Source organism: Giraffa tippelskirchi, chromosome 5 (assembly GCF_054371585.1).
Source record: "Giraffa tippelskirchi isolate mGirTip1 chromosome 5, T2T-mGirTip1v1.2.pri, whole genome shotgun sequence".
NCBI classification, from domain to species: Eukaryota; Metazoa; Chordata; class Mammalia; order Artiodactyla; family Giraffidae; genus Giraffa; species Giraffa tippelskirchi.
In genome coordinates, this window is record NC_137279.1 from 41319413 (window position 1) to 41340846 (window position 21434).

The window sequence follows — 21434 nt, forward strand, 5'->3', positions numbered from 1 at the left end:
GATGAAAACATGAGAATCCTTGTTTTGTCATAGTAATTCTGTTTGGTAATGATTCACCATTTTATTTAATTTTGGTCTCTGGTTTCTCCAGCAATGGTTTTAACTCACATTATGTTACATTACCCTAAAATGTTATGAATAACATACTGCAGCTGGAAGGTGCCAGTGGCAGAGTGACATAATTTTCCAGGTCATAAAATCAAACTACTAAGTCATGCTTTATCAACATAGTGTTTTATAATAATTATTTTCCTCCTAATTTAGAGCTATGACTTATAAACATGATTTTAGGGTGATAGCATATGCATTTAACAGACTTTCTTTACTTAAACAGATTGTATTTCGTAGAAGACTCAATATATAATACATCAAAACACACAAAAAATCCTTCACATGAAGACTTTGGAGCATTTTAAGTAAAATAGAAGTTATATTTAAACATTCTGCTAATAGAAATTAAATTGCATTTTTGTTTTTGAAAGATTTTATATATTTTTAATTAAACTAATGCAGTTAGTTCAGTTTTCAGGTTTACCATTTCCTATCTCTTTCCAGTGTACATTCTTATCAATCAAGGAAACAGGAGCAACTGCAATGAAGCAAGTTGTGTTAGAAGCCAGTGGCTAAAATTAGATTATCAATGACATTCACTTACATGTTCACAGCTGAAATTTCAAGGGTAAAACATTTTCTCCTGAAAGGAGACACTTCCCCATCACTGAAATGCAGACTTCTGTTATGAAATTACATCCATATTACATCACCGGGCAGCGAAACTGACCCAAAATAGAAAGTGAAACCATATTCTTTTTTTCTGCTAAAGACAAAATTAAGTAATGGAATTGTTTTACAAGGTTATTTTGACTGGTGCTTTCTTAATTAGGGGGATATTTTTGTCTAAGAGAAGTAATATTCCCAAAGAGGAAGGAAGTATAAAGTATCTAGCATGAGGGCAGAGAAAGGTGTTCTAGACTTTATCCCACCCGCCCTAAACTACTCTTTAATGCAAATCTTCAGAGACCAACGCAGTTTATAGTTTGTGAATGTTGCTCCCTTTCCTGTTTTTATGGGTACACTGGTACAGTTTAGATGTTTTTCCAGATGTCACATTCCATTTATCTCTTGAAAAGTCACAGCGTGTGTGCATGTACTTGCATAATTAGTGGAAACATGACATCAACCATTTTGAAACATACATTGCTTCCCTTCTGTTCATTCCTCCATGGATCACAAGGGGTGTAACTTGTGGATCAGAGGAGAGCCACTCTTCCCAAAGCACCACTGTGCCGTGCAATCGCTAACTCCCGCAGCTAGTCAGGAGCTTCCATCGCTGTGCAGCGCAAACATCCACACCGGGACACACTGCTCTGGAAAGCCGTCCTGCTTCTGCTGGCCCAGCACCACCAGCCCACTCTTCCTAATGAGGGTCTGGAGGATGTCCATGTCCCGAGTCACGCTGCTGTCAGAGAGATCGAAGATGCAGCCCTCCCGGGCCACATTGTCCTTCAGGATGATGATGCCGTTTTCCTTCAGGCCATCTCGGCACCGGGAAAGAAATGCAAGAAGGTCTTTATCAGTCAGGTACCCTACAGGTGAGGCCAGGTAAATGGGGGAACAGGATGAAAGGGTGGGTGGGGAAGGAGGTGAGTAGGAAAGACTGACGGCCACAAGGCTACAAATCAGGAGCTCGTTTGTTCACTCATTAATGAATTATTTCATAGCCTGAATTGGTTTGTTGCGGGAGGCTTTGAGAATTTAGGTAAGAGGACAGGTATCCTCTTTGAGGGGAATCAGAAGGCAATGGCACCCCACTCCAGTACTCTTGCCTGGAAAATCCCATGGACAGAGGAGCCTGGTAGGCTCCAGTCCATGGGGTCGCGAAGAGTCGGACATGACTGTGAGACTTCCCTTTCACTTTTCAGTTTCATGCACTGGAGAAGGAAATGGCAACCCACTCCAGTGTTCTTGCCTGGAGAATCCCAGGGACGGGGGAGCCTGGTGGGCTGCCGTCTATGGGGTTGCACAGAGTCAGACATGACTGAAGCGATGTAGCAGCAGGAGCAGTGCATGCTCTGTAAAACAGCTATTATACCAACCTAGTCTATCTACCTCCCAGGCACAAAATAAACCACTCCTCATCCCTTGGATTCACTCCATGTCTGCTGAACAGCACAACTCTCCCATCATTCCTCTGTGTCTTACACACACACACACACACATACACATACACACACACTCAGACCGAAATCTAATTCACTGTTATCTCATTTCCTGGGAATTTAAATCAAAGAAGGCCAAGGTTTGTCAATAATGGGGATACACTTTTTAAAGTTTTTCAAATATTCAGTTTTCTTCTAGGATTTAGGTTGGCACAAAGACACTGCATCCTAAGAATGGGAACTGTCAGCCTTGTTCAGTGGATGTTAGGAGCAGAATCCAGAGGACCAGAGCTTTGGGGGAGTTCCCATCATATGTTAGATTAGCTAACTGTTCTAAGTGCAGCTAGAGCCAAATATCCCTTTGTGTCCTTGCTCTGCCAAGTCCTCCAGTTAGCAGGGAGAAGGGAAGATGCAATGCCATGCAGGACTAACCAATGACCCACTGAATCCAGATGACATCATATCTCCCCAGTGAGGGTGTGAATTCCTGCAGGCTGTAGCAGTGGTAGCTTTCTACCCTGTCCCCTTTGACCTGGAGGTAGTTCTGTGCTTCGAGGAGGAACGATTCCATCATGTCCACCAGTTCCACGGTGTTGAAAACTGGCAACAAGACATGCTTGCTGACTCTTCCTATCCCGGAGCCACAGTCCAAGGCACAGTCTGTCCCAGCTCTCCTGGGCCCCTGCAGAAAGGTACCTTGTGGAACAGTCCAATGACAGACACTCACCCTGAGTCTTGACATTCAGTCATCTCTTTAAGTAAACTTCATTTATGTTAAGTTCATATAATTAAATGTGGGTTTCCTTGGTGGCTCAGACAGTCAAGATCTGCCTACAATGCAAGAGACCTCGGTTTGATCCCTACATCAGGAAGATCCCCTGGAGAAGGAAAAGGCAATCCACTCCAGTATTCTTGCCTGGAGAATGCCATGGACAGGGGAGCCTGGCAGGCTACAGTCCATGGGGTCGCAAAGAGTCAGACACGACATAGCAACTAACACACACACACACACATATATAATTTAATGTACTGTTTTAAATGTACCATTCAAGGAGTTTGGACAAATGTATACAGGTATGTACCCACTACCATGGACTTCTGAGGTGGCACTAGTGATAAAGAGCCCTCCTGCCAATGCAGGAGACATAAGAGACATGGGTTCAATCCCTGGGATGGGAAAATCCCCTGAAGGAGGGCATGGCAACACACTCCAGTGTTCTTGCCTGGAGAATCCCTTGGACAGAGGAGCCTGGCAGGCTATAATCCATACGATAGCACAGAGTCGGACACGACTGAGGCAACTTTAGAATGCACGCACCCACTGCCAGAATCAAGTTATAAAACATTCAATGACTTTTTTCAAAACATATCCAAACATGTCTAGTTTTTGCCTTCTTTATTTTATCCAAACATAGATCTTTCCAAGAATTAAAAAATAAGATTTTAGAAAATGTCTTAGGTTTGAGAACTAGGTAATGTTTTATAAGAAGTGGGCCATTTAAAGTCCTATGAAAGTAGAACTTTGTTAATTGCTAATTTGGGTCAAACCCATAGCAAGTGGACCTGCACTGTAGCTTACTGCCTTGTAGAAAAAGAGAGAGCAAAGCAGTGAGAATCTTTCAGAGTTTTAAAATTGCTTTTCAAATTCATTCAATGAACACATTTCAATTAATACTGGGATGGATGATTAAAATTTTATTTTTTTCAAAACTGATTTTGGAGGCTCTGAATTATCTACTATTCTTGTGTGGAAGATAATTTTTAGGACCTGAGCTGAGGAAATGCAATCTGCTCCATTCTTAGGCCAGGATTTCACTTCAAACTCAGCCTCAATGGCATATAGCACATTCATGAGGATAAGAAGTAGTTGCAGCACAGTTCCCCTGTCTCTTTTCATGCTAAAAATTGTTTCTGCTTTTCTATCAGAAACCACATGACTTATTGGACAAAAAGCCCTTAAACTTTTTAAAAGTAAAATTCTGAATTAAACTAACTGACAGTGAAAGATGAATAGTTAGTCGAGATAGGAGGAAATCAGCCAATGAAAACCTTCTCAAACTTGCTTCTATAAAGTATTATACATATATATATATACACACACACACACACACCCAGTATATATCTATGAAATAAACGTGTATATATGTGTATATATATATATATATGTGTGTGTGTGTGTGTTTATGTATGTATGATATTTGACTGTAGCTATCCTTGAAACAACAGTTATATACAAAACAATTGGGCTTCTCAGGGGGTGCTAGTGGTAAAGAACCCTCCTGCCAGTGCAAGAGACATAAGAGACCTGGGTTCAATCCCTGAGTCGGGAAGATCCCCTGCAGAAGGGCATGGCAAACCACTCCAGTATTCTTGCCTGGAGAATCCCTATGGACAGAGGAGCCTGGCAGGCTACAGTCCAATGTGTCGCAAAGAGTCAGACACAACTGAGGTGACTGAGCACACACACATACACAAATATACAAATATACAAAAACTGTTATATAAAAATACAAAAGATGCCTTTTACTCAAATCTTGTTCACCTTTGCCCCTCACCACTACTGCCTAGTTGTCTTTATTCCATGGCATTCCACATGGTTGGCACAGCCTTGCATATCCCGGCACCAGGTTTTTTCCTCTTTCTTTCATTCTCATGCGTGCCTCTGAGAAGAGACATTTAAAGACTGACCTCTGGGACAACATCTCTACTCTCTTGGACACTATGGCTGCTTATTACCGTACTCGGATTGAAATTTGATGCTCCTCCATGAATGTGACCAAAACCACATAAATGTGTGATTTCAAAACTTTACTTTTATTATACTATCTTCACATTTATGGATTCATATAAAATAGTAAAATACTCTTAGAAATTTCATTTTCATTTTGATTCTGCCTATGTGTTTTGTTTCAAAGAATATTATTTTACCTTCTTTCCGTTGGAGTTTGAAAATAAAGTGTTAAATACCACTGTATAAAAACCATGAAATACAGTTAGCCCTCAATTTTTCAGTCATCCTATCTCTGAGAAATATCAAGAGATAAATACCATCAAATACCAATTACTTTTTAAAAATTTCTACTTTCCCTTCAAAAAGCTAAAAGTAAGGAATGGTATCAGCTATGCCACTGATATCATCTTGGTATCATTTGTTTATTCGCTAAAGTAAGCACATTTGCAACAAGTTTAAAAGTGTTTTCCCACTGTCCCAGGTCACTAAGGGTTGAAAGGAAAGCAAAACTTTAAATTAAACAATCTGCCTTTTCCCAGTTGACACAAGGATAAATCATGTCAGATACTCATATTCCCTAACTCCTTGTATCTTGACCTGGATACTAATTTAGCATATTATTAAGGTCAAAGTACCAAAATATCATTTCTTTAAAAAGACTATGTTTGTACTTTGAGGTCACAGCTTCACAATGAGCCTTGTCTACTAAGAAGGGCTCCTTATATTTGTTTGAAAAGAGCAGACTGCTCATTTCCAACATAAATATGCCAGCAGAAGGCTGCTTCCTTTCCCAGGTCCGTGGACCTGTGTATGGGCTCTGTCTGACCAGCATCCCTGTGGTCAGTTTGGCATTCCACATGGAGTGACAAGACAGCTGGATTACTAACTAAGCTTCTGAAATGCACTGGGATCAAAGTCAGCCTCACCTTGAGGCGAGCAGGAGCGATTGCTCTTGGCCAGATTGGGGGAGAGTTGAGGTCTGTGGTACACACACACACACACAGAGCAGGGATTTTTCTGCTTCATGAGACAAATGGAAAAAATCTGTCATGAATAAGAGCTGGGAATTTGGTATCAGACAGACCTTGCCGGGCATGAGTCCCAGCTCTGTCTCTTATCAACTGTGTAATCTTGAAAACGTACTTAATCTCTATAAGCCTCAATTTCCCCAACCATGAAAATAAGAAATAATAATAGTACTTACCTCCCAAAATTATTGTGAAGAACAAATAAGACAGTGCTTCTAAAGTGCTCATCAGAGTGACTATCTCAGATAAAGTGCTCACTGAAGTCAGTCAGTCAGTAACACTGATTTTAAAATATTCCAGGTTAACTTGATCTATAAATAACCCCAGCCATCATGCCTAGTTTCCTAGTCCTTTATGGCCACAGCTGATGTCCAGACACTTTGCCCTAATGAGTGCTCCATCCTGGTCCTACTTTTCTGTACTCAGGCAAAGGGTGCTTCAGAGAAAGTTGGATATAAAGTGAACCTCACCTCAACACTAGGGAAACTGTTAATGTTATGCTTCTAAATAGGTTGACAACCTAATCCCAAACATTTGTAATACTCTTAATGGTTCTTTCATCAAAATCAAATGGAGTCCAAATTTCAGATGAATAACTTCATAGTGAATTGGAACAAAACCTGTTTGCTAGTAAGGACTTTGTTCTCAGTAGAACCAACAACAGCTTTATTGTGTAGGTTGTCTGTTCTAAAAACTAAATGAAAAAGTGAAAGTGAAGTCACTCTTGTCCGACTCTTTGCAACCCCGTGGACTGTAGCCTACTAGGCTCCTCCATCCATGGAATTTTCCAGGCAAGAGTACTGGAGTGGGTTGCCATTTCCTTCTCCAGGGGATCTTCCTGACCCAGAGATCGAACCTGGGTCTCCCGCATTGCGGGCAGATGCTTTACCATCTGAGCCACCAACTAAATGAAGCTCCATAAAATACAATGACTGAATTATATGAAAGCTTGTTATTAGTAGTAGCAATAAATGAGCTATATTGCATAATAATTATGTGCACTAAAGTAAACATTTGACATATTAACTCATTTGAACTTCACATTATCCTACAAGATAGATTCTGTGGTTGTGCTCTAGACACCGGTAAGAAAATTGAGGTTTAAGAGAATTCAAGGTGGCTTATACAGTAAGAAGAACCATAATGACTCTGGAGCCCAAGATTCTGGCCCCTAAAGTATATGACCCATCTCCATATGGCCTGAAAGTAAGGAAGTGGAGTTTTACCCAACACCAAGTCTATAAAGGGATCACATTTTTTCTAGGCAATGTCTCAACTGTGTATAAAACAATATAAAAATATTCCACTATACTTACCATTTTTAAACTGAACATAAGCCTGCATTTCCTTACAACATTGACTTTTTATTACAGGGACTCAGCAAATCACCCCAAGATCCCAAATGGCATGATCTCTCATCAGTCATCTGAGAGTCAACTGCTTATCTATGGGATCTGAAAGAGAAGTCTTCTTAATCCACTACTTGCAATATTAACACTGCTAGTTCACCTTCCCCTGAAGCATAAGAAATAAGCTGGTGCTAGGAGGGTGAAATGCCAACTAGGATAAACCAGTCATTTAATGTGACCCATCCTTTTTGAACCTCTTAAAACAGGCTTTCACACTAAACTTGTGGATCACCCATTTGACTTTCATATGACTGAAGTGACAACACAGAAGCATGTGAGCTCATTGTTTGCAAGAACTTTGCTTCCTAATCAAACTACAGTTGGATACTCACCCCAACAAATTTCCTGAGAAATTTCCGAGAGGCCTGGATATCCGGGTTGGACAGTTCAATGAAATTTCCCATCATACCCTCTTCTGTAGCTGGTACTTCTTGATAGAAGAGTTTAGCTCTGGCATAGAACTGCATCTCACCATTGATGACTTGACTTGTTAAAGCATACAATTTCACTGAAAATAAAACATTATTAATATTTAAGTGACAGAACAAGTTCATTCTTATCATGCATCAAATTTCCTCTTAGAAGCCTGAAAATCTGTGGTATGGAGGAAAGGGTATTCGTTTGATGTCAGAAGATCTGGGTTTGATCTCTAGCTCACTTATTTACTTGCTATGTAACCTTGGGTAAACTTCTCAACCCCTATGATCTTCAGGTGTCTCATGTATAAATCACAGTCATGTGGCATTTTCATGATTTAATAAACCTAGAGTTTAATTTTAAAAATAGCTTGTCACTGTGTTTAAAAATATTCAACAGTGTTTGCTACAGTAGAATAAATAATTTCACAAGTTTCACAGTAAGTTTTATCTTTGACCTTAAAATATTTTCTGGAAATTTGATCACTAATCCTTACTTCTAACCACAAGGTAGATTAGGGATAGGTATTTTTTTCATTTCTTTTTCAAGCAATTCATACCCATATATCTCTTTGTTACCAACATGACAGAAACTGCTTGAGCCTTAAGTTCTGAAAATAAAATACTAAAAAATATAATATTTTTTGAGCAACTATTTTGTACAAGGTATTATACTAGGCACATTCACATATACTATGTCATTATTTCAGAAAAGAAGTGAGGTATTATTTTTAAACATTTATTTTTATAAAAACATGTGTTCCCGCTTCTGAAGGGTAAATGAGTGTGCACTTAAATGTGATTTGTAAATTAAAATGCATCCTTGCAGATATAAAATATTTTCATTAGAGAACATTCAGAAGGAAATGATAGAAAGTGAGGTGAAAGGGAGGAACTTCTTGTTCAAGATTATAAACTGAATCCATCCATTTGTCTCCTCTCATTCCTAATACTCCCCATGAATTGTTTTAATAAACTCAATCTGTAACAGTGAAGAAAATGAGGAGCGACCACCAATGAATTCATGATTTCAAAAAATTTCTGGAAGACAAAAAACAGATGGAAAAAAACTATAGAATTTACAGCTCAGGACATCTGCAAAGGAAGTAAAAGTTAATTTAAAATCTGCCTGTAGGCCAGTTGAGAGGTGACCAATGCACTCCCTCCCATAAGTGACAAGCAGCACAGCTATAATCTAAGGGGGGTAAATATGTCTCTTCTCTACAAGAAGAAAAAAAGGAGAACCAGACCCATTAGTGTTGGGATCCTAGAATAGTAATTCTGGCATGTAGAAGGTTCCAGGTACCTCATCTGCTTACATTCATCAGAGTCTGGTAAGGTCAACTGGCATATGTAGAGCTTCTTGTCATCCTTTCTATTCAGTGGAGAAGTATATAACAGAGGAAATCTTCTCCACTACCTAAAATCATTTATCTTGTCCTTCATCCCTAACTATGGATAAAAAATGACTTCCAAATACATGAGGGTGAATTTCTGAAAAACAAAAGAGAGATAAACAATCAAAACTGACTCCGAAAGAAATAGAAATAATCCAGGAAATTAATGAGAATTTAAACCAAAACCAAGCAAAAATTTACATCCATGAGGAGATATGAGAACAGGTGCATCCATAAATTGAAGATAAGATGTCAAGAAAATGACAATGTAAAACATAATAAAGAATTCTTAGAAATTAAAATTTTGATTACCAAAAACTTTGGAGTTAATGTTGAGTAAACATTTGGAGTTAACATTGAGTAAACAAATCAGGACATAAAGGAAAAGGTAGATTCAGAAAACAGAAGTGAAAATATTAAAGCTATAAAGATTTAATTCAGAAGACCCAACATCAAGCTAATTAAGATTCTCAAAAACAGAAAATGAAGGGAAGAAAATTATTACAGAAAAAATAGATAAAATTTCTCAAAGCTGAAAGAGATTGTAAGGTCCAAAAGTACTAAGCAATATGGATTTTAAAAACCTGGCTGATTCATGCCACTGTATGGCAAAAACCACCACAGTATTGTAAAGTAATTATCCTCCAATTAAAATAAGTTAATTTAAAAATACTTAAATATTTTTTATTTAAATAAAAATAATTTTTTATTTATAACATTTTTATTAAAAATAATTAAATAAAAGTCACATTTATACATATCTTTAGGAAATTTCAAAACACCAAGAGTAATGAGAAGATTATTAAGTTATTTATAGGGAAAAAGTTTTCTGACTTTCAAGTAGGATTGCCAGATTTGGCAAATTAAAATACAAGAAATGCAACTACTTTTGAATTTTAGATAATCAATGGATAATTTATTAGTATAAATATGCTCAAAATATCACACATTGCATGGGACATACTTTTACTAAAAAATTATTTGTTGATTATCTTAAATTCAAATTTAACTGACCTCATATTTTACCTGGCAGCCGTATATTCAAAGGGGTAGACTCAGGCTTATAACACAGATCTCATCAGAAACACCGAAAAACAGTGTCATCAATATTTTAAGGGAAATTTATTTTGAAGCTAAAATATGTTACTATTCAAATGGTGAGAGAATGTTTACCTCCCATATTCATTCCTCAGAAGTTTCTCAAATCTATATTCCAGCTCAGCAAGGGTTAAAATTGAGGCGATATATCATGAAAGACAACAAAATTAACACAGGAATCCAATGAAAATAAATCCCAAAATGGTAGATATTATTAGATCTAGAAAGAAATGAGTTTATACTACAACAGAAAGCATTGGCTTCAAAAAATATCTTCAGGAAATAAAATGAACTGGATTCTGGGCAATAGATAGTAGGGAAAAAGCGAGAAGACATGAGTAATATCCTTAGGAAGACGTATTTTTAACCTCAACAAAAATAAACGACAGTTGGATGCTCCAAGTAAAACATACAACCGTATAAAAAAATGTTACAATCAGGATAAGAAGCAAACCAAAATATGACATAATTGTACACAGAAGGATTATAAGGAAAGAGAATCTGTTTAAACTTTACTAGGAACATTTTTCTTCAGGTAACACGAAGATTGTGACGTTGGATTAATGCACCACATGGCTCTGAATTGAACAACGGTTACATAGTTACAAATTTTGATTCTAAAAGTTAAAAATCCAATAAACCCTACTTTTTATCCATTGTAGTATATTTCCTCTGTGGAGTTACATCATTATTTCCTAGCTTGAAGATGCTGAGGCCAATATTTGGACCCTTGAGTGATCATGAATTTGCTAAAAGGAATATAGGAATCAGAACCCATGTATGTTATTTTCTAGAGACTAACTATATTATATACTATATTTCCTGTATATATTAATTAATACAATAGATTGTCATTTAAAAAATACAAACCTTTTAAAACTATTATAAATAGTCCAGTAGTCATGTATGGATGTGAGAGTTGGACTATAAAGAAAGTTGAACGCTGAAGAATTGATGCTTTTGAACTGTGGTGTTGGAGAAGACTCTTGAGAGTCCCTTGGACTGCAAGGAGATCCAACCAGTCCATACTAGAGGAGATCAGTCCTGGGTGTTCATTGGAAGGACTGATGCTGAAGCTGAAACTCCAATACTTTGGCCACCTGATATGAAGAGCTGACTCATTTGAAAAGACCCTGATGCTGGGAAAGATTGAAGGCAGGAGGAGAAGGGGACGACAGAGGATGAGATAGTTGGATGGCATCACCGACTGAATGGACATGAGTTTGGGTAAACTTCAGTAGTTGGTGATGGACAGGGAGGCCTGGCGTGCTGCCGTCCGTGGGGTCACAAAGAGTCAAACACGACTGAGCAACTGAACTGAACTGAACTGAACGATAGATTGTCATTTTAAAAATATAAGCCTTTTAAAACTATTAATAAATATACAGATTTTTTGCCATTTTATATACAAGTGAGCAACTGATTGAGAAAATATAACTTTAAAAGGAATGCCCTCATGTTCAAAATCATTGGGAACCGACACCAGTCCCCCTTCCCCAGCACTCAGTAAAGTGTTATGTCAACAGGTAGCCCAATGAATGCTTATAAATTCAACAGGGACAGCAAAAATTAAGCATCACCATGCCAAAAAAACACGACTGTTCCAAATTCGTCTGGATGTCTCAGAAAATCAGGTTAAGAAATCACAGCTCACAAAGTCTTCCCAGAGATGAATGCTTCTGGGGCAAGCCACAGCCCAGTGCTCTCTTGTTGATCTAACCAAAGCAGCAAAACAACCACTCTCATCATCACCTGCTTAAGTCAACTAGTTGGTGGAGTTTATTAAAACCATTAATCTGGAAATGGGAATGGTCCATTATGCCAGCAACGTTTAGACCACAAGTGAATGCCAAGCTCAGCAGGGGTCGGACTCAATAGGCAAGTTTTTATGGTTATGGGCTTGTCACCTAATTGACAGGAACATTTCACTAAAAAGATATATGAGGTGTAATGTCCAGCCCCAGGTACTCCCCTCCTGATAGCTCCTGCAATGGTGCCAGTTGATTGATAAGGTAATCAGACATCAGCCTATGCCTTTTTATTATAGAAATACATCTAGTGGCTTATTCTTATGGGATTGCAATGTTTTTGTGACACTTGGTGTAGTCTAAACCAGAGACTAGACACTATTCGCTCTTGATATAACATCGTGCTTATTTTTTCACCTACATTATAAGCTGAACTTTCAAGGAATTTTCAATGTTACAGAAAGAAAAATAAAGTACATGTGAATTTGCCCTGAAGAAGAACAAAGATCTTGTGAACTCTCTAAGAAAAATTTGTTGAGAGCATAGTGTTTATGCTTGCTGAGTACCTTCTCTATTTTCCTTTTTTTGTTTGTTTTCTTAGTAGAGTTGGATGTAACTATTTTAGACTTTATTCTAGATATTAGACCTGTTTGTCAACTGGAAATTGACCTGGGAGTTTCAGAGGATATGTAGGCTAAATTTAAACAGTAAGTTTGAAATGATTTAAGATAGAATACTAGATCAAGTTAGTCTTTTATTTATAAGAGAAAAGAAAGCCCAACCAGGAGATGACTTTAGGAAGTATAAGGTCTTCCATAAAAGAGATTGGTAGGTGGTCACTTCTCAATTTAGCCATTAAAGAAGTGAGAGTAAAAATTTAAGAAAGGAAGGGAAGAAGGAAAGAAAATGTGTCTAAGCACAATAGAATATTACTCAGCCATAAAAGGAAGAAAATTCTGCCATTTGTGACAACATAGATGGACCTCAAGGGCATTACACTAAATGATATAAATCAGACAGAGAAAGATAAATAATGTATGATCTCACTTATATGTGGAATCTAAAAAACACCAAAGTCATATCTGTTTTCTTATCCACAAGAAAGGGTAGGAGGAAGTGGAATTTTACCAGTGTTCCTGGTAGAATCCAAAGGTCTGTGTGTGCCAAAATGCTAGAAAGTCATCATTAACAAGTCTTAGAATTACCCTGAGAGTCCCTCTAGGTTTTATTTCTTCCCTGAATGCTTTAGGAGTCTGGGGTTCCTACCTGTAAAATAATGCACTCTCAACCCTGAAAGTTGTAGTGGGCTTTTTCCTTTTTGACTGAGGGCTATTTCAGGGCTTCCCAGGTGGCTCAGTGGAAAAGATTTCACCTACGAATACAGGAGACACATGAGGCACAGATTCAATCCCTGGGTCAGGAAGATCCCCTGGAGGAGGAAATGGCAACCTGCTCCAGCATTCTTGCCCAGGAAATCCCATGGACAGAGGAACCTGGCGGGCTATAGTCCATAGGGTCACAAAGAGTCAGACACACCTGAGCACACAAATTCTTTTCAACCTTCAACACAAGTAAGGTGAGGAGGGAGGGAAAATACACTTTCCCCACTCTAGCAAGGATGTATACAAGTTCCTGCTGCACATCATATCCCCTGCCCACTTGGCCAAATGTCTTCCTCTCTAATTCCTACTTGAGTGTTCTACCTAACCTGCTGTTGAATGTGAAAAGATCAGAATACAAAGATACTGGGGACAGATTTTTCAAGGTGAGATTTTGCATTGGAAGAGTCAGAAGCTGATCCAGCAGTCACCAAGCCTCCTCTGTACCTCCCTCTGCAGCATCCTGTAGCGATGCCTGTCCCTGTCCCCACATTCCATGAAAATTACTTGTGCGGGTCTCTCTCCTACATTAAACTCTGAGGATAAAGCTCTATCTTATTTTCCTTATAACCCCAGGACTTACCATCATGCTCACCCATAGCAGGCCTCCTTTGAGTGTTCACTGAATACATGAATATTGTCTAGTTTTTCATTCTTTGGATAACAGGTTCAACAAAGTAGTGAATGGATATAGGGAATAGCCAACCCACTCCAGTATTCTTGCCTGGAGAATTCCATGGACAAAGGATCCTGGTGGGCTGCAGTCCATGGAGTTGCAAAGAGTATGACACGACTGAGCACATGCACACACACACAACATAATCACACATAGGTCACACTTTTTGTAGTTAATGAAAAACTATAGGAGGATATATTGATTTTCCTTATTAGGCAAACCCAAATAATAAAAAATAGTAATCATCACTGATCAAACATATATATATGTACTATATTTGTTAGCATTTATATCTAACTGAATATTTAAGATAGATGTGACTATCCGCAGAAGAAAAAAGGGCATCAGGAGGTTAAAGAAATTGCCCACTGGTGAGTAACACAACTGGGATTTAAATTTAGTTCTATTTAAATCCAAAATCCATATTTTACCCATTTAATACTGTGTATAGGAAGGTCTGCTAAAGAAAGGAAAATTATCCACCTCTTCATTTCTTTAAAAAGAAAAATGGTCTTACATAATTGGTATTGCAAAGGCAACAGTAAACATTTGGAAAATGTATCACTGCATAGTGAGTTGTGCAGCCATGCCTTCCATGGGGATGAAATCAATTTGAAAAAATGCCAAAGGTTGTATGCTGAGTTTCATTTGAAAGTTCCAAGTGTCTTATAGGGAATGTTTTTATTAATTCTAGGTTTTAATTGTGATAGCAAAGTTGTGACCATTGTTCTCAATTTCTTCCTCAGAGCCTAATTCTTCTAAAAAGGGGTAAGTGATGGGGAGTTAATAACCATTAGTAGGTACCTCCCATGTGCCTGACATTATGCCAAGGCACTTTCATGTCATCTCTTCGTGTTATCTCTCTTAATCCTCACAAAAACTGAAACTGTAATCACTATTTTACAGGTAAGTAATGAAAAAAATCAGAAAAGTTTAGTAACATGCTCAATATTATGGAGAAAAGAAGTGTCACAGCCAGGTCCTAACCCAAACTTATTTAAATGCAAAGCCTTTGCTCCTTTTGCTAAACTGCATGGAAGTATTATTCTAAATGCCAAGTTAGACTAAGCCTTTAACAATGTCCAGGAGTAATAGATTCTTGCACAATATATAATGAATAAATATTCACTGACTTCTGTGTCCTTAAAAATATGCTGTGGATAGTGCTAGAAGAATTACTGACGAGTTGGCTTATGTGTACATCTCTAAGTTGAATTGTATACAGGCCCACACTATTATACAAACTGGAGATATACATAAATTGTTTTCCTACTCTACTTCCCATTCGTTCACAAACAGCCACCTATGACAAATTCATTCACTCCAGGCCTCTAGCTGAATTTGGGCTGGTATAACTAGATTATATGAACCCATTCACTGGCTCACTCATCTTTCTGATTTCTTCAATAGAAAGCCAGTGCTCCTCATGGACTGTTTTTTATATTCCTGTCAGTTGGAAAAATTTGGTAAAACTTATAGTGCTCCCCTCATTAGTCAAGTTGCCATTTACACTGGGAGGCAGCATGATTTTGTGGTTAAAAAGCTCAACTGGCCTGGGTTCTAATCCTGTTCCACACTCATCACCGTGTGATCGTTGGCCAGTTACTTACTTCCTCTGTGCATCAGTTCCTCGGGTTCAGGAGAGAGAAAATAACACCACCACCTAATACGGATGTTGAGAGGATTAACAGATAATTAATACATGCACACCACTGAGAATAGTAACAAGCATGTTTCCATTTCTTTGTGAAGACCTATCATAGTCAATGGCATAGCTAAGAGTTTCATTGGAGACTTTGAATATGCATGCTCTTGCTTCTCCAGGAATCACTGAAGTTAGCCAGGGATATTTCAGCAAGTGTCCCCATGAGTAAATGTCACTTCACAGTGAGCTGGTGTGAGGCTGACTGCCTAACGCAGGCATTAGGAGGGAGGAAGGAAGGAAAGAAGGAATCAAAGAGTCTGGTTAGCCGCCATTCTTCCCATAATTACTTCAAACAACAAACTCTCTGTGCAGACTCTACAGTAGGGCTCCCCAGTCTTTTAAAAAAAGGGGGGCTTTATTTTCATTTCTATGAAGTCTTGAAATCATCAAGAGGAGGGGAAGCCAACTCTAAAACACCTCAGTGGGGCTGGGGAAGGAGTGCTTCCACTGGCTGAGTTTTATTTCCAAGCTGAAAACGTTAATATCCACTGAAGCCTGAAAACTCTCATACAGCAAATTAAGCTTATCTTCGGTAATGCCTGTTCTAAGGAAGGCTGCGTGGTGACTTTAAAAGAGAGCTGATTCTAAGAAAGGAAATGAAATGCTACTGCTTACTGAGCATTGACGAGTTTCACATATATAATTGCATTTAATACTCCAACAGCCCCACCGTTTCGAGGAAAATGATGCTCAGAGTTTAGCAACTTGCAGGGGTGATTTCTCTATCAGTAGCAGTGCCAGAATTTGAACTCAGGATGTTGGAAACCTGCAATTAATTATTAGTAAGGGGCCATTTAATTTTTCTAACAAATATTTATTGGAGTCTTTTAAATTCATCTTTAGCTACTTTCAGAGATGAAGTTTTAATCTCTAATAATTATTTTTAAAATTTGGCAGTCATCTACCCCTTAGCAAGTCTCTCATAAGTTGTTGAATTTATATCTTTCGCCAGACTAATGCAACATGAGCCAACAAGCTACTGTTACTGAGGTATCGTCCAAAGAGTGTCTCCAGTGGTCTGACAAAATATATGGAGTGGTCAGAACATCATCATCTTCCAAATAAACTGCTCTAATTTTTCCATTTGGATACAGATGAGATGTCCAGTATGTCCTAAAGGAATTACTTGTGGGTAGATCAGAGAGTTTGGATCATAAAGCAGGCTGAGCAATGAAAAATTGGCGCTTTTGAATTATGGCACTGGAGTAGACTCATGGGAGTCCCGTGGACTGCAAGGAGATCAAACCAGTCAGTCCTAAAGGAAATCAACCCTGAATATTCATTGCAAGGACTGTTGCTGAAGCTGAAGCTCCAATACTTTGGACATCTGACACAAAGAACAGACTCATTGGAAAAGATCCTGAAACCAGGAAAGATTGAAAGCAAAGGGAGAAGAGGGTGGCAGAGGATGAGATGGTTAGATAGCATCACCAACACAAAGGATATGAATCTGAGCAAACTCCAGGAGACAGTGAAGGACAGAGGAGTCTGAAGTGCTGCAGTCCATGAGGTCACAAAAAATTGGGAACAACTTAGCGACTGAACAACAAAATGTGATCTATCAGAAAGAGCCCTGGTTCTTGCTTTGGTATCTAGGTGAGACCTATCTAGACTGATCTTATCATCTCTGAATTTTCTTTTGCTCACTTTGAAAAAATAGGATAGGGGACAAGAGTGAGAAGGTGCATAGAATAGTAATAATGCTGACTCTATCTATCTCATCATGTGGTTATGAGGATCAAATAAAGTCATAAATGAGAAATTTGTATAAGGAATATATATATACATGTATGTATATATGTGAGATGAAGCCATTTGTATATCTAGAATTAAAGATTCCCCTCAGAAATGGGCTTAGAAAGTGACTTTGGTAGGCTGGGAACATAGTCTTGAATGCAATGCAAAGAATTATGTAGCTCCTTGCCCATCTGGAAAGCCTGCCCACATCAAGTGTACAATGGGGCTTTCAGCAACCTTAAGAAAACAGACTGGGGCTGAAACATATTGCTCCTGCTTCCATTGGGGGAAATATAAATCAAAGGGGATACTTCACTCTTTAATCACAAGTTATTTCCTCTTCAGGGCTGTTAAGAGTGCACTTAACTAAGTACTTTCACACAGGCTGAGAAAAGCAGTGTAGACAAACCAGATAAGCTTTATGTTGCCCTATTGTCCAATTCCTTGAAAACTAGAGGAAATAACTAAAATGGAGACAGACTACTGCCCAGTTTTTTTCTTAGCATTCAAAGATCACACTAAAATCAGCTCCTTTAAGCTCTCAGTCTATTATTGTAACTCAGAAAGGCCAGAAAGCATTATGTGGAGTGTGAGCTCAGGCATACACATGCAGACATGCACACATATATGCACACCCCAGCAACCTTGATCTATTATTGTTTAGCCATTCTTGTTAATTCTTAGTTGATATGCTATTGTATTAATACTCTCATCTTTGAGTTACCTAATTTACTCACCTCTAAATTTTCGCAAATATTAAAAATGTCCTTTCAAACTCAAGAAATGCATTTCTACAAGCCTGATATTCAGGCAACCAACACCCAGAGAAGCAAGTTACTCATGTCTGAGGTGCATGCAAGTCCCAAAATAGAGGCTTGACCTTCCAGGCAGCCCTTGATCTTTGCACTCTCCATAAAAGAATGCCATTGAAACATTTAAGCCCATTTAAACAGTTGTGGGTCCTTTTTATCTGAAAAGTGTCCTTGTTCTAATTCCTTTTGGAAAAGCCCCACAACCTCACACAGTGGCTCCAGTCATTTCTTATCCCTTATCTAGGAGCTCTGACTCACTTACCCAGGGGAATATTTTCCAGCAGGTAGAGATAGCTCTGAAAGAAGTCATTGCAAATGGCTTTGTGAAGAATAAAAGACATGCTATGTCGACAGAGTTCATCATCGGTCTTCTGCCAGCGGGATCTGAAGGCAAAGTGGGCTCCCAGGTGGGCCATGGTGAAAGGGGCTAATAATTATTCCTACAGAGAGAGGAAGCTTGCCTGACAGTTTCTTTGAATTAACTTTCTCTTCCTACACGAACTTGAGACTGTCATTTTAAACCAACCCCTGTCCATCTATATCAGGAGAGGTGTCATGGGGCTTGGGGGAGGGGCAGCAGACACGGGGAGGTCAGACTCTTGGCACGTCTAGTGTCTGATTGCTCGGGCGACACCACTCCTGGTCAGCAGGTGCTAAGTAAAGTTGAAAACAGGCTGAGCGAGATCCTGCTTCATCCAGGAAAAAGCACACCTCCCTCCTTTAGCTGCCATTTCAAACAAGCAGGAGCACAGCCTGCTAACACCCTGAATACTTGCTTTAATTTGATTCCTAAATTGGAAGAACCTCATTTCCATTTCAAAGAGTTGTGAATATTTTGCAGGAGATCCAGTTCCCTGATTTCCATCCCTCCTCTTGGAACGCCAAATCCTCAAGTTACAAGGACTCTTCAAAGTCATCTTAGCTACCCATGCTTCTTTCATCAGTACAGTTTTGCCCAAATCTTTTCATAGAGATGGATGCATGTTTCCCATTTTTGAGGATCTTCAAGAGATGCAATTATATGAAAGCCTGTTCTGATGTTAAATACCTTTTTCTGTCAGCAAACTCTTCCATCTAGCTTTCACTAAATAATACCTATTCATGGAAGACTGTTTCTTCATCTTTCCCTATTAAGGATATGATTTTCCTCATATGCACTCCTTTGAAATCTGTATTGTGTATCTTCTCACTGTCCTCCTGGTCTGCTCACTGCTGTTCCGACATTATTGTGTGTGGTTGGAGACTGGACTGTATTGACCATATTAGTGTATGTCTTGCCTTCTGGCTTCTGGTTGAGTTCTGCCAGTGGGTGGTACCAGCAGGAGGGTGGAGGAGAGTGATTCAGTGGATTTATTCCCCTGGCACCCTCCCTGTTGAGATGCTATTGGCTGATTGCTTCATAAGGTGAAAAGTCATGGCTTCTCTCCTGGGGTCTTCTCATACAAAACCCTCTCCCAGTTCTGATAACTGCTCCTTCCTCATGCTGCTTCGGACCTCAGGAGAGTGATACACCAAGCTGTCTCAACCTCTCGAGTAATGCACTATTCCTTGTAATTTCTCTGTACCTAACTTACCACACCTTTGGAAATAGTCACTTTATTAAGCTGGCTCAAATTCTCAATTTTTGAATGTCATATGTTTCCTGTAGGGACAACTACCATTTTAACTCTCCAATACTCTAAACAGGAAAATTCATAAGAACTCATACTCTTTTGGCCCATACCGTGTACAACCACTGACTGCCCACCATCCCTAAAACATACATACACACCCACCCACCCACATACAAATGAACACATTATGTTTGTTTGTTTGTTTTTTTAGCCGATAAGTCATGTCCGATTTTTTTTGTGGCCCCACAGATAGTAGCCCTGTCAGGTTCCTCTGTCCATGGGATTTCCCAGGCAAGAATACTGGAGTGGGTTACCATTTCCTTCTCCAGGGAATCTTCCCGACCCAGGGATCAAACTCCCGTCTCTTTCTTTGGCAGACGGATTCTTTATCACTGAGTCACCTGGGAAGCCCACACAGAGTAGGCAGCTTCTAAAATAGCCCCATAGATCCCCACCTTATGATTGATTTTCACACTTCTCTCTCTCTCTTCTTTCCTGAGAAAAGGATAGACTTACTGACTCCCTTCTAAAGAATAAAATACAAGTGGAAGCAATAGGATGTCACTTCCAAAATTAGGTTATAAAAAGACTGTCCTGGACATTCCCTTTGCTCTCTTCCTTGCTTGCTCTCGGGGAAGCCAGCTGCGTGCTGTGAGATACCCTAAGGAGAGGCCCACGTGACAAGAAACTGCCTCAGTGCAACAGCCTAGGAAAAGCTACATTCTACCAACAATCATGAGTGAGCTTGGAAGAGCTTTCCCCAGCAACTCGATAAAAAGCACTGAGCCAGCTAAGCCACACTCAGGTTACTGACTCACAGAAGTAAGTGCTTCTTTGAAGCAGCCAAATTTGGAATAATGTGTTACAATGCAGCTGTGCTGTCCTTAGTCATTCAGTCATGTCCAACTCTTTGTGACCCCATGGACTGTAGCCCACCTGGGTCCTCTCCTCTGTCCATGGGCATTCTCCAGGCAAGAATACTGGAGTGGGTTGCCATTTCCTTCTCCAGGTGATCTTCCCAACCCAGGGATCGAACCCAGGTCTCCCATATTGCAGGCAGATTCTTTACTGTCTGAGCTACAGGGAAGGCCACAATGCAGCTAAAGGAGAGCTAATTCACACATTGTCAGTGGAATTCTTTTAAGATTTGGCATCTAACCATGATCTTCCTTTCAGTTTAATGTATGTGTTAATCTTTTAGTGGGAAAGGAACTAAGGACTCCATCTGTTTGGCTTATTTTTCTTCATTTCCCTGTGCTTCTATATTCCCATTTCCCCTCTCCCCACCTCAAGGGGCAGCCATTCGATTTTGATGGGATTTTTCCCATCCCTGGCTTTAGGAACGGACTGAACTGCAATCTCAGTTATCCCTTTTCCCCTTGCCGCAGTGTGTGGTTCATGGATGGGCACATCATCCTGTCCTGAGCCAGTGATGTTCCCCCCAGCTCCAGTTTTCATGTGGAAGTGGGCACATTATCTAAATCTGTTATTAGTGCCAGCTTGAGCCAGGCTTTCTGTGCTAGCAA

The 21434-nt window shown here is 39.3% G+C and overlaps 1 protein-coding gene across 3 annotated transcripts; it reads right to left on the reverse strand.

The window, feature by feature from the left end:
* Positions 1-39: 39 nt before the first annotated feature.
* NTMT2 (N-terminal Xaa-Pro-Lys N-methyltransferase 2) lies at positions 40-18832 on the reverse strand. Of its 3 annotated transcripts, XM_081489534.1 has the most exons (5): positions 18221-18329; positions 15652-15704; positions 7660-7835; positions 2592-2841; positions 216-1586 (listed from the first exon to the last, which is right to left on the reverse strand). In XM_081489534.1, exons 2-5 carry the CDS (start codon positions 15662-15664, stop codon positions 1315-1317), a joined length of 711 nt encoding a protein of 236 aa, XP_081345660.1. In that variant the 5' UTR covers positions 15665-15704; positions 18221-18329; the 3' UTR covers positions 216-1314. The 3 variants fall into 3 exon arrangements, with proteins under 3 accessions (XP_081345659.1, XP_081345660.1, XP_081345658.1); XM_081489533.1 differs by lacking the exons at positions 15652-15704; positions 18221-18329 and adding an exon at positions 18558-18832 and having other exon boundaries at positions 40-1538; XM_081489532.1 differs by lacking the exons at positions 15652-15704; positions 18221-18329 and adding an exon at positions 18558-18832.
* Between the last annotated feature and the right edge of the window lie 2602 nt (positions 18833-21434).